Source organism: Vanellus vanellus, assembly GCF_965231255.1.
Source record: "Vanellus vanellus genome assembly, chromosome: 12".
NCBI lineage: Eukaryota > Metazoa > Chordata > Aves > Charadriiformes > Charadriidae > Vanellus > Vanellus vanellus.
The window spans coordinates 621,655-636,471 of NC_138917.1; the positions used below are offsets into that span (position 1 = coordinate 621,655).

The window sequence follows — 14,817 nt, forward strand, 5'->3', positions numbered from 1 at the left end:
GCGCTCCAAAACACCCCCGCCTTTGCTTTTTCGGCGGGAAACGGCACGCTTCAAAAAGCGCTCCTGCAAAGGCGAAGCGGCCAGGAATGCCAGGACTGTCCCTAAAATGCCTTTTCCTCATCAAGGGTAGTGGCATGATCTGTCTAGATAGGCCGGATTGCACAACTGCCTAACGCCAGCGACAGACCATCATGTGGCTGGACGCGGCGGCCCCAGCCCCGTCCCAAGGCAGGGCTGCGCGGGCACGGCCAAGGACAGCACAGGAGTTAAATACCAGCGCCGCTGTCGGCTATATATACAGCCTCGCACTTTGTCCTCACTTACTAGTACAGTCATGCTCCCCAGAGCCTCCTGCGTTATCTTCCAAGGGAAGGGGGCTGCAGCACTCATTCATTTCTTTTGGATGATGATATATATATAAAAGGCTTTTGAGAACCGAGAAACAATTTTGGCCAATTAAATAGTCCAGATTTGCACAATGACAGATCCCAGATGTGATTAAAAAACACCACTGGTGACATGTCTCTTTTTTTAATCTATTGAGCATTAGCTTGATGATGGCTGTGGAAAGCGGCAATACTATCGCTGCAAGATCTTAGAGCGGGAGATTCACCTGGGAAACAGAGACAGGACGCGGGCCACGCATGCTACCCCACAAAGTAACTTAGCACACGTGCTTCTGTCCCGCTGAAGGGTCCACGTGTCTGTTTTTACAGCTGGTACCCTCCAGAGGCAGACGCACGCAGCCAAGGGGACTTATTTTGACTCAGCCATCGACTCACCAATGATTTTTAATAGAGCAAACTTACCACGAGCAGGGGTCGACTTCGTTATTTCAGGGGGACCGGGTAGGAAACAGAGCTGCCCTTCCGTCAAACCCCGGGACAGGCGGGTACGGCGCAGGGTTGGGGAAGGCACTTCCCTGAAGCGGCAGCGCCGAGGTGTGTTCTGCAGAGGCCAACAGGCTCCGTGCCACACAATGACTCTCTCATCCCGTGCTGCCAGTCTTCCCTCATCCGCAAGCGAGTCCTCATGTCAGACACGCTTTATTTCAGAGGTCCGCGTATAAACATTTTATAAAAGAGGATCAAGATTAGCAGGGTGAGACCATGTATTTTATTACATCAACTGATACGGCTGGAAAAAGAAGCTTCAGGCACACAGTCCCTTCATCCAGGCTCAAAAAGAAGCAATAAACTACAAGCTAAATACAGGTTAGAAACAACTGCTCTTAATTTAACCTCATCATGTTAATTAGACAACTCAAGAGAAAAGGGTTAAAGGTTTATAAGCAACTAGTCACTGTTTTGGGGTTGCCTACAACTATCACTTCTCTTACAAGAACATTAAAGACAGCTATATAGTTCATTATGACGACTGCTTTTCTAGGAAAACTTTTCCAAAAAATGCTGTGTAGCGTTATTACTGCTGCATAATATGAAATGTTAAAAAGCAGATGAGCATAATGTTTATTGCCTAGAAACGATTTCATTCTACAAGACACATTCACCATAAACCCAGAAAGAGAGCTCAGCCTTCTGAGAAAGGAGAATCGGGACAGACAACCGCATGGCTCTGTGAACCAAAGGTAGAAGCAATTAAACATCCTGCTTTTCATTTGCTTTAACGTTTGTTCCCGAGCAAGGGAACTACTATTGTTTTGAAAAATACTGTAATGTTAGCGGATCTTCAAGGTCCTGGGCTTCGTAAATCTATTTAACTTTTAAATGAGAAAAATCTGCAAGTGAAGGAAAGTAACGTATTTAACATTTAGCTGCCTTTCAGCATTTTCCCTAAGTTGCACAGTTTTCACATACTAAGTCTAGTGCTAGTTCTACAAATCCTAGGGAAAAATAAAGCCTGAACAAGAGAGTGAATATTAAGGCCAAAAAAAGATTGAACGGTTTTACTGGGTCTTGAGAAAACATCGCACGAACTACATGAACCAGCGATCAGCTTGGAGATGTCAAACCCTAAAGGGCGGCATTCGGAGTCAGTATTTCCCCTTCCCTGAGGAATCGGCTGCTTTTCCCGAGCAATACAGACAACCGTGCGCGCATACCTCCATTTGCACATCTATGTGTATTTATGAGCGCGGCGCGGGCAGAGTCCAGGCAGAGCAGAGGTGCCCGGGGGCGGGCACGGCGCCAGCGCCCGAGGGCAGCCCTTGCCCCACAGAATTTATGACCTCGGTAGACTGGACCTCAGTTTCGCAGATGGAGAAGTGAAGTACGCGTGACCGAGTGACTTCCCGAAACTGGCCGAGGAAGCCTGCGAGGGACCCAACCCGACGGCAGTGGAGCGAAGGGCTGAGCAGCCGGCGCTCTCAGGAGCGGCCCCCTCGCGAACTCCCTGCCTCCCTCCAGAGGGATCCGTGCTTGACCAGAACAGCTCCGGTTTGGTAAAAGCCCAGATTACGGGGTCCCCGAGCAGCCGTTACAGCCACGTGTCTACGTTAGAGGGAGGCCAAAGGTGGGCTGCGACGGACGGAGCGGTGCTGAGCGCGGGCAGGAGCGGCGCTGGGGCCGGCAGCGATGCAGAGCGGCCGGAGGAAAACCTCCTGTCGTCTCTCCTGCTCTCGCAGCTTTTACAGCTCTTTATGGCTAATACCAGGCGGTGTGAATCACAGTAAATGGCTACACTCTTGCCCTTCTTGGCACGGCAAAAAAGCTTCTCTTCTCAATGCAGAGACTTGTCACAGTCAAGAAAATGATCCGTTTTTTATTTTTTCATCCACATTCCATAATGAATTCAAGGTGAATCCATTAAAATCCACAAATGCCCCGTGCAGACAGCCTTGCTCAGAATTACAGCGGTGTTACTTTGGTTAATGTAAGTTCATTTTTGAAGTGAATTAAACTAAACCAAATTAAGAACATTCTAATTAGTGCTGAGCTCTGCAGAGGGAAACGGAGTACTTATTTCCTTTCGTAGAATGTCTTTTTCTTTTAAACTTAAAGGAAGATTGGATTGGCTGCAGTGAGCTCCTCAGCTAGGACTGACACCAGTGCTAACCCCTGTACTATTATGATTTGTCAGTAAAAACACTGGGCTTCACAAGACCTTTTTTAGTCAGCAGAGAGAAAGATTTCCGACGCGCTTTTGAGAGAAATACTCACTCATTCTGGATAAACTAGAATGAACCAGCATGTAGATAACTAGCCAACGCTACACAGCACAAACTGCATCTTCTGCTTATGCAGAATCAAGTCAGAATTGTAAAGATGGAAAAATTCGTTGTGATTGCATTATAATTCAGCTTTTGTGTAGAATTCAGAAATATTCTGATGTACTTCAGTCTCAGATTTTATTTCCATTCTTCTCCTGGACAAAATCAAGTGACAACATCTGGCTCAGGGTATGTGTGCATCATTATTTTTTTCTCTCTAAGTAAAATGTATTGTTCACAGGGGGATCGGAGATTTAGATTTTTACTCAATCCTTTTTGGGCAGCTCCCCCTTTTAGCCAAGTTTGTTGGCTAGCTCTCCTTACAAGTCATCATTACAGGAAGCTCAGCAAAAAAAACAGGGGAGAAAGTTAGACTTTGCTTGAAATCTCTGGAACAAAAAGTGCCCGATCCAGCAGCTCCTCACCGAGGTAGAGATCCTGTGCCGTCCCCCTGTGCCACGCGCAGACGGGCAGCAGGAGAGCCCCGTGCACGCCTCGAGCTGCAGCTGGAGTGGGCACCCACAGCCAGTCATGGAAAAACGTGGGCTTTGCCGAGCATTTCCAGAGAAAGCTCACCAGCAATCAATTCAACTGCCGAAAAACTCCCACGAAAGCCAAGATAGTTAAACCTCTTTCCGTTGGGGTGTCAAGCTACGCGAGCGCGTTACAGCCTTCCTTCACAATACGCTTCAGCGTGCGGTGCCATATATAAGTGCTCACAGCTGGAAAAGGCAGCGTTCGCTGCCTCTCGCTCACCAGTATCCCCGGTGGCTGGCTGGCAAGTCTTGACAGAGAAACAGCGCAGAGACAGGTAACGTCCCAAACCTCGGCAGTGAGCGAGGGACCAGCGCGGGTGAAGTCCCGCGCCATCGGTGAGGCTGTGCCCACGCGGTGCGGGGACCCTCCTCGGGTGGCTGCCCAGGAGCCGCGCTGGCGCGCACCACTGGTGACGGCTCACGCAACTTTCCCGTCGGGGCCGGTGGTTCAAAGCCAGCTCAGACCAAGAGCGTTACTGTAATTACCCTCTCATGGCTGGCGTACAGTGATAAATTAGTCAATGGCAGCAGCAGACAATTCCTAATGAGTGACTTCTCATACCAGAAAATCGCCGCCGCTGCCAGTGATTGTTAGCTTTGTTGAGACTTAGCAGAAAAGCCACGAGGAGGACGGGCATTGCAGCTGCCTGCTCTATCTTCTCTGTGCATGAATACGGAAGCCGGGAGAACAATGTGGCACCCTTCAAATGCTCGCCCTGCTAAAATGCAAACCCACTGGAAGCCACCGCAACTGCTGAGCGCTCTGCGAGGGCGGTGGCTTTGAACGGGAAATGTGCCCTGGAGAGCACGGCGAAACGAGGGCCCTCCGCTTGCACAGCAGCTGCTGTGTGGGAACGATCGCCCACGTCCCGGCTACGTCCCCAGTCAGCCAACCTTCCCGCGCACACGCTGACGCCTCAGCCTGCGGCGCGGCGCCTCGACCACGGGTGCTCGCCAAGACCATCAGCCATTCCCCTGGAAAACAGGGAAGGCCTTACACTCGTGGGTTTCGTGCCGCCCTGGCAACAGTCCCGTAAAAGCAATTATTGCTGGTTTTCTCTACTGCCCCCCGAGTTAAGCAGCATCAGGCTCTTCTGCCCTGGGAGGGAGCAGCGGAGCGTGCGGCTGTCGAGGAAGCCAACTCTGGAATATGGACCTCAGCCGCGTATTTCGTAACACACGTTTAACGCACGAGACAAAACACCTACCTGGCAGGTCACGACAGTGCTGACAGATGGTATTTCGATCAATGGAAGAACATGGGCCTACCGTTAACCAGATATCACAAGTATAAAAGCGCATTTACAAATGACAAACCCCACCCAGTCTGCCTGCAGGGCCAAATGGCCCAAAGTGCTGCTTCAGGAAGGGCCCTCTGTGCAACACATCACAACTTCCAAACGGTTTCTTCTCAAGTACGTAGTAAAGGCAACCAAAGCGAAAACCAATTTCAGAAAACCTTTGGGTTAAGAATTACTCACCCCACCAAATCCTCGAAAGCGCTGCAGGACGTCATTGTTGATGAAACAGGACTGCGCAGGGTCACGGAGGGCTTGGTCCAAGAGGTGGTCGATGAAGTAGATGCCCGGCTCAATGGTGAGGACCATGCCCTGCTGCAGGCTGCGGGCGGTGCGCAGGCTCCTGAGCCCCGGCAGGTCGATGCGCTCCACTCCCTGCGGAAGGACCGGAAAGACAACCCACGGTGACCTCTTAGCGAGACCCTTCTACACCGGCTGCCCGGTAAGAGACCCAAAATACACAAAGCAATCGGGAAGTAGAGGACTGAGACCGTGCTGTGTCGTTACCCCTCTCCCATCAGGCCCTCATTTAGCTTTCACGAACAGTGGTGACCAGCTTTCAGCTCAACACCCAAACTGGTTTTGCCCCACAGAAACCCTGCCTTTGGATCTGCTTGGTACCGTCACTCGCTGCACTGGGAGAAGTACTGCACGACAGAGAGAAAATAACTGCTTGCACTGTTTCTTCCCCTGCCCCCCTTACGAAGTACAGTGTTTTAAGCGGTGCGCGAATCTCGAAATGCCCCCTCCACGTCACGGCTGAAGTAGCTGAACTATGCAGCAGAGAACAACTTCTCCAAGGATAGGCAAATGCTTATTCTCACTGAACGGTATTAAAATTACACATTTATGATCTTGATTCAGGAGCAATGAGTCTACACATGACCTCATAAAAGCAGCCCATTTAAAACTAAACTTTTGTCAGATTCAGACTTCCAGGCAACGTGGTGCTGACTGATATTATTAAAAACTAAGTCAAAACAAGTCCTGACTAGCAAAACATTCTCTTCTTCCCAAAAGCTGGTAAAGTAAAATGATATATGAGGACGTGCTTAGTCAAGGAACTAGCAACACTGCAAAGACTAGTTCAGGATATTAATTTTCTTCCCCCAAATGTGCCAGGTATTGCAACATCGGAATAAATATATCTCAGTCCCATTGGCTTCTTGAAAATTCTTTGCAACCGTAGCAGAGTTTCAACAGCAAAATATTGTGATGGCCAGTAAACAGCTCAGACCTGCGAGCCTGCAGAGATGCAACACTGTGCTCACGGAAACTCTTGTGCTTCACGCAGGGAGCCGGCGGGGAACAGCTCCGCAAGGCCGGGGCGTTACTTACCTGCTCTCCAGGTGGCATCCCCAAACCTTGTGTCTGGCCCAAGTCCCGGCGATTGTCCTGGCCAGCAGAAGGGGCGGCTCCCTCCGGGACGACCAGCGGCGAGGCTGCCATCACCAGGAGGACACATCCCCTTCTGCCGGACCCTCGGCGCCGGCAGCACCGCCCGGCACGGCTGCGCTCCCGCCCTTCTGCCGCACCGGTGCCGGCGGTGGGAGATGCCCTGCAGATCTACCACGTTTTCCTCTCACTGACTATAGAATCATGGGATGGTTTGGGTTGGAAGGCACCTTATAGACCATCTGGTTCCACCCCCTGCCCTGGGCAGGGACACCCCCGCCAGCCCAGGTTGCTCGGATCACTCACTCCCAAAGCCTCTATAGCCCCGCAGCACCGTTTGCTCCCGAGCTCCGCTCTCAGCTCAGAGAAAGCCTATTTCACAGAAATCCTGCCGGCAACCACCGCTCCGCAGCCTCCCTTTCCCTCTGGCCGCTCACCCAGGCAGCGCTGGGGCGGCTCTGCTCCCTCTGCCGAACCGCTGTTCCTCTGCGCAGCGCCGTAGAGCCGCCGCGCGTTGCGGAGGAGCTCGCCAGCCCGGACGTCCCTGGGGTAGCTTTGCCCATTTTTCAGAGATGCGGAGCATTTGCTCGCCCTCACGAGCCAGCAAGTGTATCCCGACCATTTTCACTGTGTGCTCCGCACGTTTTATTTCATATGTTTGATCTGAATTTTGCAGAGCATTATTTTACACTAAAATAAGAAAGCACGATTTTGTTTTACTGAGGCTAGGGAACCAGAGTGCTCTGATATTAAGCAAGGCACTTTGCATTTATATTCTTATCAAAACCCAAAGAGAATCAATATATTTCTGAACTTGAAACAATGACTGCACTGAAATGGAGCCGTTTTTCTTTCTGCTGCTGCCCCATGGGGTTTGGCATCTCACACATTCATTGTAATGCGTGAAGGAAATGAGGGCATCCAATCTTGTGGATTAATCTCTCCATGAGCTGTAAACAATTAGATTAGCGTCTGGACCTTTTGGTGTCTTGCCAACTATCTATCGGCTGCTTTACAACAAACAACCCATATTTGGCTTTTAAGTACACTTCCCTTCAATTCTACTTGTAAATGCCTTTTCTGAGGCAGTCAATCCAAGACAGATGCTCGGAAGATGAATGCGCAGCGAGGAAAACAATGGCAAGCATCCTCTGAAGGCGGCCCTGGCACGGCGGCCGCATTTTTGTGCCTTTTCTTAAAACAAATGAGGTTTACCACCAGGTGTGACGATCGAGACTCGATGCCCACTTCAGACACCTCTGCGCAGCCGTTAAAGCAACGCGTAGACATTTTGTCTGGACCCCTTGCAGCCTGCTTCTGCTTTTAGCACTTCGCCCAGGAAGCTAACAACGCAATTACAACTCGGGGGCGAGTCCCGGGGATTCGCCCTGGGAAACCTCCTTCGGCAGCGCGGGCTCCCGGGCTGGCGGCAAGGCAGGGCGGGCTCCCCGGGCACCCAATACTCCTGCTCCCACTACAGTGAAATTTTGACTTCTCCAGAAGGAATTCACAAACTCTTTGTGATATTCCGCCCATCCTGTCTCAACTCTAGCTTGTGTTGGCGCTTGGTTCCGTCTCCAGATCTCTGGATTTTGCAGACGCTGAAGTCGCTGTGCAAACGGCAGCGGGTACATCTCTCCCACGAGAGCATCTCCAACGCGCCTTGGGAGGAAGGCAGCACTGCTCCGCTTCTCAAAGACAGCCGGCAGGACCCCCGTGGGGACTTCCCGCTGCCTGGCAATGGCGGCTCACAAGGCGTTCACCGAGAGATGCGTGAAATGGATGAGGAAAGAGCCAGGTTCACGGCCGCCCTGAGCGGCGGACAGCCCCAGCCCAACTTGCTGCCAGGCTGCAGGACAACATGAGCTGGGACAGGGAACAAGCAGAGGGGAGAAGGTGACCAAGCTGGGGAGGTTACAGAACTCTTTCGTTTGAGAACAGCACTGGATTAAAATGTGCATCAACAATGGCCTCAGCATCCCAAATGACATCTGAGCTCTGGGCACTCGCGACCATCTCGGTAGCCATCGCGGCCATCAGGTCCAGGAGCTGACAGTTCTCAGCTCTCAGTCTGCTTCAGTTGTTTCTGGAAACTAGAACAAACTGAGGATTTTTTAAATGACTGAACACCCCCCCAGCCCCCAAACAGAAGGTGACAGGTCTGAAACAAGGACATTGCCATTTTCCACCAAGTCGAACCCCGTCGGGAGCGAAGCCTCGCACTGTCACCCGGCAGTACGAATCTTCTGCCACTAACGCATTTTCTTCTTTGGGAGGAGGAAACTTCCCTGTATGTTGCAGCTACACAACTAACGCCTTGTTTTCAACAATAACCACGGTGTTGGTTTGTAGTTAGATGAAATGAAGAGTAAAAACCACGAACGGTGGTGCAGCAGCTGTGTGGATATCTGTTTCCATTACCGTTATGTCCCGGAGCCCCGGCCACGGCACAGGACCCCGTCGCGCTCAGTGCTGTACAACTGTAAAGCATAAGCTGGTGATTTGCCTCAAAAAAGCATAGAGAATAATCTAGAAAATATTAACACCTAGGTATCTAAGAAGCGGTATTCTGGGAAAATGACTTTTCGAAGAACTGTTTATTTTCCTGTATACTGCAACAAGAGACTATATCCGAAATTGTTTTCTAAGACCGATTTTATTTGGAGGTTCTGCTCACATTTTAAAATTGAGACACTCCCCCCCAGTAAGCACAGATGTATGACACTGTCATTTGTGACTGTACTCCTGCCAAGAACATCAGATTCCAATTAATGGTTCATGTAAGGTAACAAAAAACAGCCTGTCTAGGCAATAAGGACTGTCAAGGGAACAAGAGAATTATTATGTAAACCGATTTCATTACTATGTAAGCAAAATAAAAGTTCAAATTAAGTTAAGTGTGCAGTAATATAAAATATAGATCTATTTTTGGAATAAGCAGGGAATTAGGAAGTATGCAAATATGCCTATTCCCCAGAAAAGTGGCTGTGGCCGACCAGAAGTTGCAATAACCCCGGAATACCGCCGTACGAGAACGAATTACCGCCTGCTCCTACGTGACCCAACGGTCAATGGGGGTATACGTCGCTTTTTCCGTGGAAGGACTGCAGCGAGTATCACGCCGGCTCTCGTCCCACCGACGCCGGCTCGCAGGCGAAGCCACGGGAAGCAGAAGCAGCCCCAGGCCCACGCAGCTGAGGCGGCTCTTGGGGCCGTCGCTGGATCGGGGCAGAAGAACAGCACAGGCGACGTCTGTGCCGGCCGGCCACCGCCCGCGGGGCCACCGCGCTGGCGAGGGATGCGCCGGCGCAGAGACGCGAGGCCACCCTCCCTCCCAGACTCCCCAAACCGGGGGCTGCGCCGCTGAGCCGCCACCAGCCAGCAGCTTCCGCAAGGCAGCAAGCCCGCAGAGACCACCACCGCTACTCATACCTGCAAACACTGAGCCACAGTGACACACCCACGTAGTGGCACAAACTCATTTCTGGTACTTTTTTCCCGCTAAATCGTCACAGAACTTTTTTGCGCCTGACAAACAGTCGGACCGGATCCAGTACAGCAAAGCCCTAACCATTTTACCAAGCTAAGTGCAATCCGGTGTTAGATGAGTCGGGACGCTAACATTATATTTAGATTATAAGAAAGCAACACCAAAGTGAAATCGCAGCTCTTTCGCTCTTCCCTGTTCTCCCACTGCGTATACCCAACTTCTAATTAGCTCATTTCTTGTAAAACCAGCGGAGCCCTATGCAGCCAGTAAAGTAAAAGTCTTGAATTCCATTTCACTTGTCTCCTGGTCCCTTCTCTCGAAGCCCTTGGTGCTCTCGCTGAGTGCTACTAATGAAGATGAGTTTATTCAAGCTCCTCCGCTTCTCCCCAGCAGCCTGAGCTGCCTACAGTCACCTGGAGGAACTGCTCCTCCCTCGCGCCCGGACATCAGCAGCAGGTTACAGGAGAACTGCCCTGAGCATCACATACCCCTTGTGGCATTGGCAAGTCAAAGCTTCCACTTCTGCAGAGGAATCTAATTACTACCCGGAGCTTTTGGGACGCAGCTCAAAGTTAATATTGGGGGAACAGAGGGCACCGGATGTTTAACTGGCTATTCTTATTTTAGACATTTTTGTCTCTTCCTGGGTTTTAACTGCGGTATCAGGTTTAAGCTGCCTAAATACCTTTCCTGCTACTGCGAGGAATGAAGAGGAATCGCCTGTCAGTTACTCGAGGCACGGCGCCTGCTCCCAGTCAGATAGAGCCGAATTTCGATCCATCGCTACAGCGCGGTTCTGAGCACAACTTCCCATCTCATTTTTGCTTCCCGATCCTCAGATGTCACCGAGCTCCATTGCTATCACAATGGAAATGATAAAGCATAAAATTATATTCATTTTTTTTTTTCCTTAAAACCTAACCGCGAGGAAAAAAAAGATATAGCACATAGTAAAAATCACAAAGTTGACAACTACAACGTAAACCTGGCAGATGAGGAGAATATTTAGACAGCGAATTTGTAAGACATGAGATAAAGAATTGCAAAAGCTACCACCAACTCTTTTAAAATGAGAGCAATGACAAGCACTGTTTAAAATCTGATGGGCAGGTTTTCTTGTGACACACAAAAAGCATATGCAGGCAACGGCCTTAAACGAAAGGGCTTTTTCTTTTGTGGTCTTTTGATACCAACATTAGTGGCCACTGCATAGCAAGCCCGCTAAAACATACCTATGATACTTTTCATACCTTACTTCTACATGTAATTGAAAGCGGAACCGTACTAATTTGGTTTTTCTCTCCTCCTGTGCCTAGAATGAACTGCTCAAAACCACACAAGCTCTGTTGGTCTCTGCTAAAATTCCAGAAAGATTTGGACAATCCCTCCTCTTCTGCCTCTGCTCAAGTCCTGAGCTCCCATAAAGCCCCGAACTCCAGCAGCCCCCTCCCAGGGAAAGCCGCTGGGAACCCATCACGAGGTTCCTCAGCACAGTGAGGAGAACTATTAACCCAACTCTGGGAGGGGTTTAAAATCCCACAAGAGAACCTTATGCTGCAGGAAAGTCTCCTGGTCGGTGTTCGACCCAACAGGTAACAAGCAGCACTACGGGTTTCAGCGCAGCTCTGCATGGAAATGCTCTGGAAGCGGAGGTCTTCACCGGTTTCTTTCTTGCCTGCGCTCCGCCTGCCCAACGGCTCACCCCACGGCACGGCTCTGCTAGGCAGGAACGCAAACAATCAAACAAAGCGATTCGAGGGCACCCCGTGAGGCAGCAGAGCTTTTCCCAAGGTGCGCAGTCGCTTGCAAGAAGGAAACCTAGAGCTAAAACTGGCGAAAGGCCCCGTTACTACTCTCGGCTCACGGAAGCGCCGACCGTACAGGTCGTTTCACACCTGCAGGTCCCGGACAGCGGGAGCGCCGCTGGAGCGCCGCTGGAGCGAGGCTTTGTGAGGTTGTGACCACGTGAAGCAATTTGCATCACTGGGGCTCGACATAAGAGCTTCAGGCTTCTTGGAAAATTCACCTCATCCTCTGCTTCTTAAAGGAAAAAAACACTAATGCATCATTTGCAATGCTAACCACGAAAAAATGAAATCTTCTGCTTCAGCATAAAGTAGGATACGTAGGGAAAATAATTTTTGCCAGAACAAGAAAGGGAACAAGATTATTCCTGTGTTCTCTGGTAGGTTTGGTGCCCTAAATCCCCAGCCAGTCACCCGGGAGCGAGCTCTCTGTTCGAGCCAGCCGCAGCCGGTAGCCCTCTCCGAGCAGCCGAGATGCTCCCCAAGCACGCACCGTAATGGAAGCCACGGATAACTCCAGGATCAAAACAAACCTCTAACCTTAATTTGCTGATGCAGAACAGCCACGAAAGGGTCGGCTTTTCATGAGAATAGAGAACTGAATTAAAACCTTAAACTAAGGTAAATCTTCTAATTTTAAAAGACAAAACGAGATGAAACTTTTAATTCACAAGATGTTAAAATCACAGTAGTTATTAACCTAACTTAAATTAACTGGCTTATTATTATAGAAAGTCATCAACTGTACTTAGCATTCTTTAGAGCCTCACAGTCAATTAATATAACATGAAATTGAGTCAACTGGAGCATCTAGAGACGCAGAACCTAGATTTAAACGAAAACTTCAGCCCCATCTACCTCAGGGTCCGAAAATCTGGGATCACCTACCGCATGTTCGCCATTGCAACAGGCACAAACCCTCATTTATATCCCATATCGAATTTACCCAGAAACAAATGAAAGAGTGTGGGAAAACCATCTCCATGATTAAATTTTACAGCTGAAGCTAAGCCCAGTGGAGTTTTCACCCTTTGAAGATAGCTCCGTCTGACTGAGGGCCAGATTTTCTGAAGCGATTAGTACCACTGGGGCCGAATTTTCAGAACTGCTCAAGTTGTAGTTAGACCCTTAAAAGAAGCAGACAGATTTTCAAAGAAGTGTTTGACGCTCGGTTTCCCCGCGAGGAATACCACGGTGCACTGCAGGAGACCCGATTCCCGAAGGGGTTCTCGACTGCCGAGTACTTCTGAAAAATCAGGACATTTACTTACGTGCTTCAGTGGGAAATACTGCTGGTTACAGCCTTTTAAAAATCTCGCCCTAAACATAGCTGCTAAGCCGCATTTATTGCTGGCCAAACCCAATCATTCTTTATCATGGCAAAAAAATGGAAGGGAAATGTTGTATTTTTCTAATATCCCAGAGTATCCTTTGGAAAAAACGTGCAAGTTTTTTGCAGTGTTTGTCAAAGAGGAAGAAAGTGCTTGTTCGGTGCTGCATGTGAAAGCCACTTACTGGAAAAGATGAAAACTTATTATTGCCAATTTTGAAAAAAGAAACCTTTGGCTACTAATGAATAACCAATCTAAGCTAACAATGTCTGGAAATAGTTTTTTTGGAACACGCAAAACTTTGTGACGGATAAAAATTAGGAAATTAAAGCTTATTGTATTATTCCAAATGTAACTGTTTACACTTGAGGAAAAATAATGGAATAATATCCACTTGGAAAGTTTTTATTTTTAAAAAATCCTTTGTAATACTCCCAGAAATTCCCTCAGCCAAAAGCAAATAACTTGCTTCTTAACCAGCTAGAAAAAAGAGCATGATACTACAGGCATGGGCTCAGCGTCCAATAAACACACAAATGGCTTTATGAAATTCCTTGTGAAAATCTCGCTAGCTGGTAAACATTTAAAGCGCACCAAAAAATCACTCCACGGCATACTAGATGGCTTCAAAATGCCTTTGCTCACGACACGAGGCACAGATAAAAAACCTTCTGCCATTTACCGCAGGCCCGTATCGCGCTCACTGGAGAGGCTGAGATTCACCGGGGCAAAGCCCCGTCCCCGAAGCCCTCCGGTGCCCCCCTGGCCCCGCAGCCCGCCGCTGCCTCCCGCCGCGGGCACCGACCGGGCCTCCCGCTGGCGCTTCAAGCCCCGAGCGGCCTAATGAAGCTCACCCCATCGACGGGCTTCTGGTGTGGGTTTTCCACCATCCGGAGCTCCGACCCTCGGGCACCACCCCTGGGTCGAAGGCGCCGCTACCAAGAGCCGCGTGCTTTGGGTCAGAGAGGAGTGACGGGTCTAACAGGGGTGGAACTGATCCTGCAGAGAGAGCTTAAAGGGGCTGCTCTTCTGCGGAACCCCGAATTCGTTAGCTTTCAAAGGAGGCTGATGCCACACATCCACCTGTGTGCACGTTTATATGCAAACACGGGACTTCAGCTGTTTGCCTGTCAGCTCGCATACGTGCTTCCCCCGTGCTCAGGAAATTTGTTATTTAGGATGGGATTTTGAAAGTAAATTAGCCGTGCAAACATTCTGAAAGGAAGGATGCAGTTGCATGTCTACACAAACAAATAATTTTAATACTTGCAAGTATAAAATTCTCTGCCTGCATAGGGCTCTGGTATTTTTCCACATGTGCAGTATGAAAGTGGAGAGCCTAACTCGTTTGGCAGTACAATCCCTACATCCATTTTAATCGAGAACAGGATGCTGTTTCACGGCTGTGGACAGATGGGTCTGCTTTCAGAAAAACGCCCCTTGAATTCTATCATATACCCGACAATTAACAGTCATAAATTTGGTCATACGTTAATAAAATGTAGTTTCAAAACCCGCTTCTGTAGCTTGTATGCCACAGGACTGAAAGCTGCTGAGCGAGGGGGGATGGTGCAGAGGGTCCGTTGCCCTATGCTGCCCCAGAATCAGCCCTAAAAATCTCCCTTGAAATTAAGGTACTTGCTCTAACCTTCGAAGCATACAGTTTCTGAGTAAAAACCGAGCATGGTACTTTTCACTCTCACGATTCTTCTCACTTGTTCCTGAAGTTTAGTTCTCTCTTTACCCTATTGAGTCTGGAACACGTGCTCCAGTTTACCTAAGTCCAGCAGATT

At 49.4% G+C, this 14,817-nt stretch overlaps 1 protein-coding gene across 1 annotated transcript in view; it reads right to left on the reverse strand.

The window, feature by feature from the left end:
• Nucleotides 1-14,817, reverse strand: part of PEPD (peptidase D) — a gene marked incomplete at its 5' end in the record, with an annotated part of 154,238 nt that overhangs the window by 3,961 nt on the left and 135,460 nt on the right. The window contains one exon of the mRNA XM_082489271.1: nucleotides 5,187-5,378. Coding sequence (XP_082345397.1) covers nucleotides 5,187-5,378 — 192 coding nt within the window. The remainder of the gene's footprint in view (nucleotides 1-5,186; nucleotides 5,379-14,817) is intronic.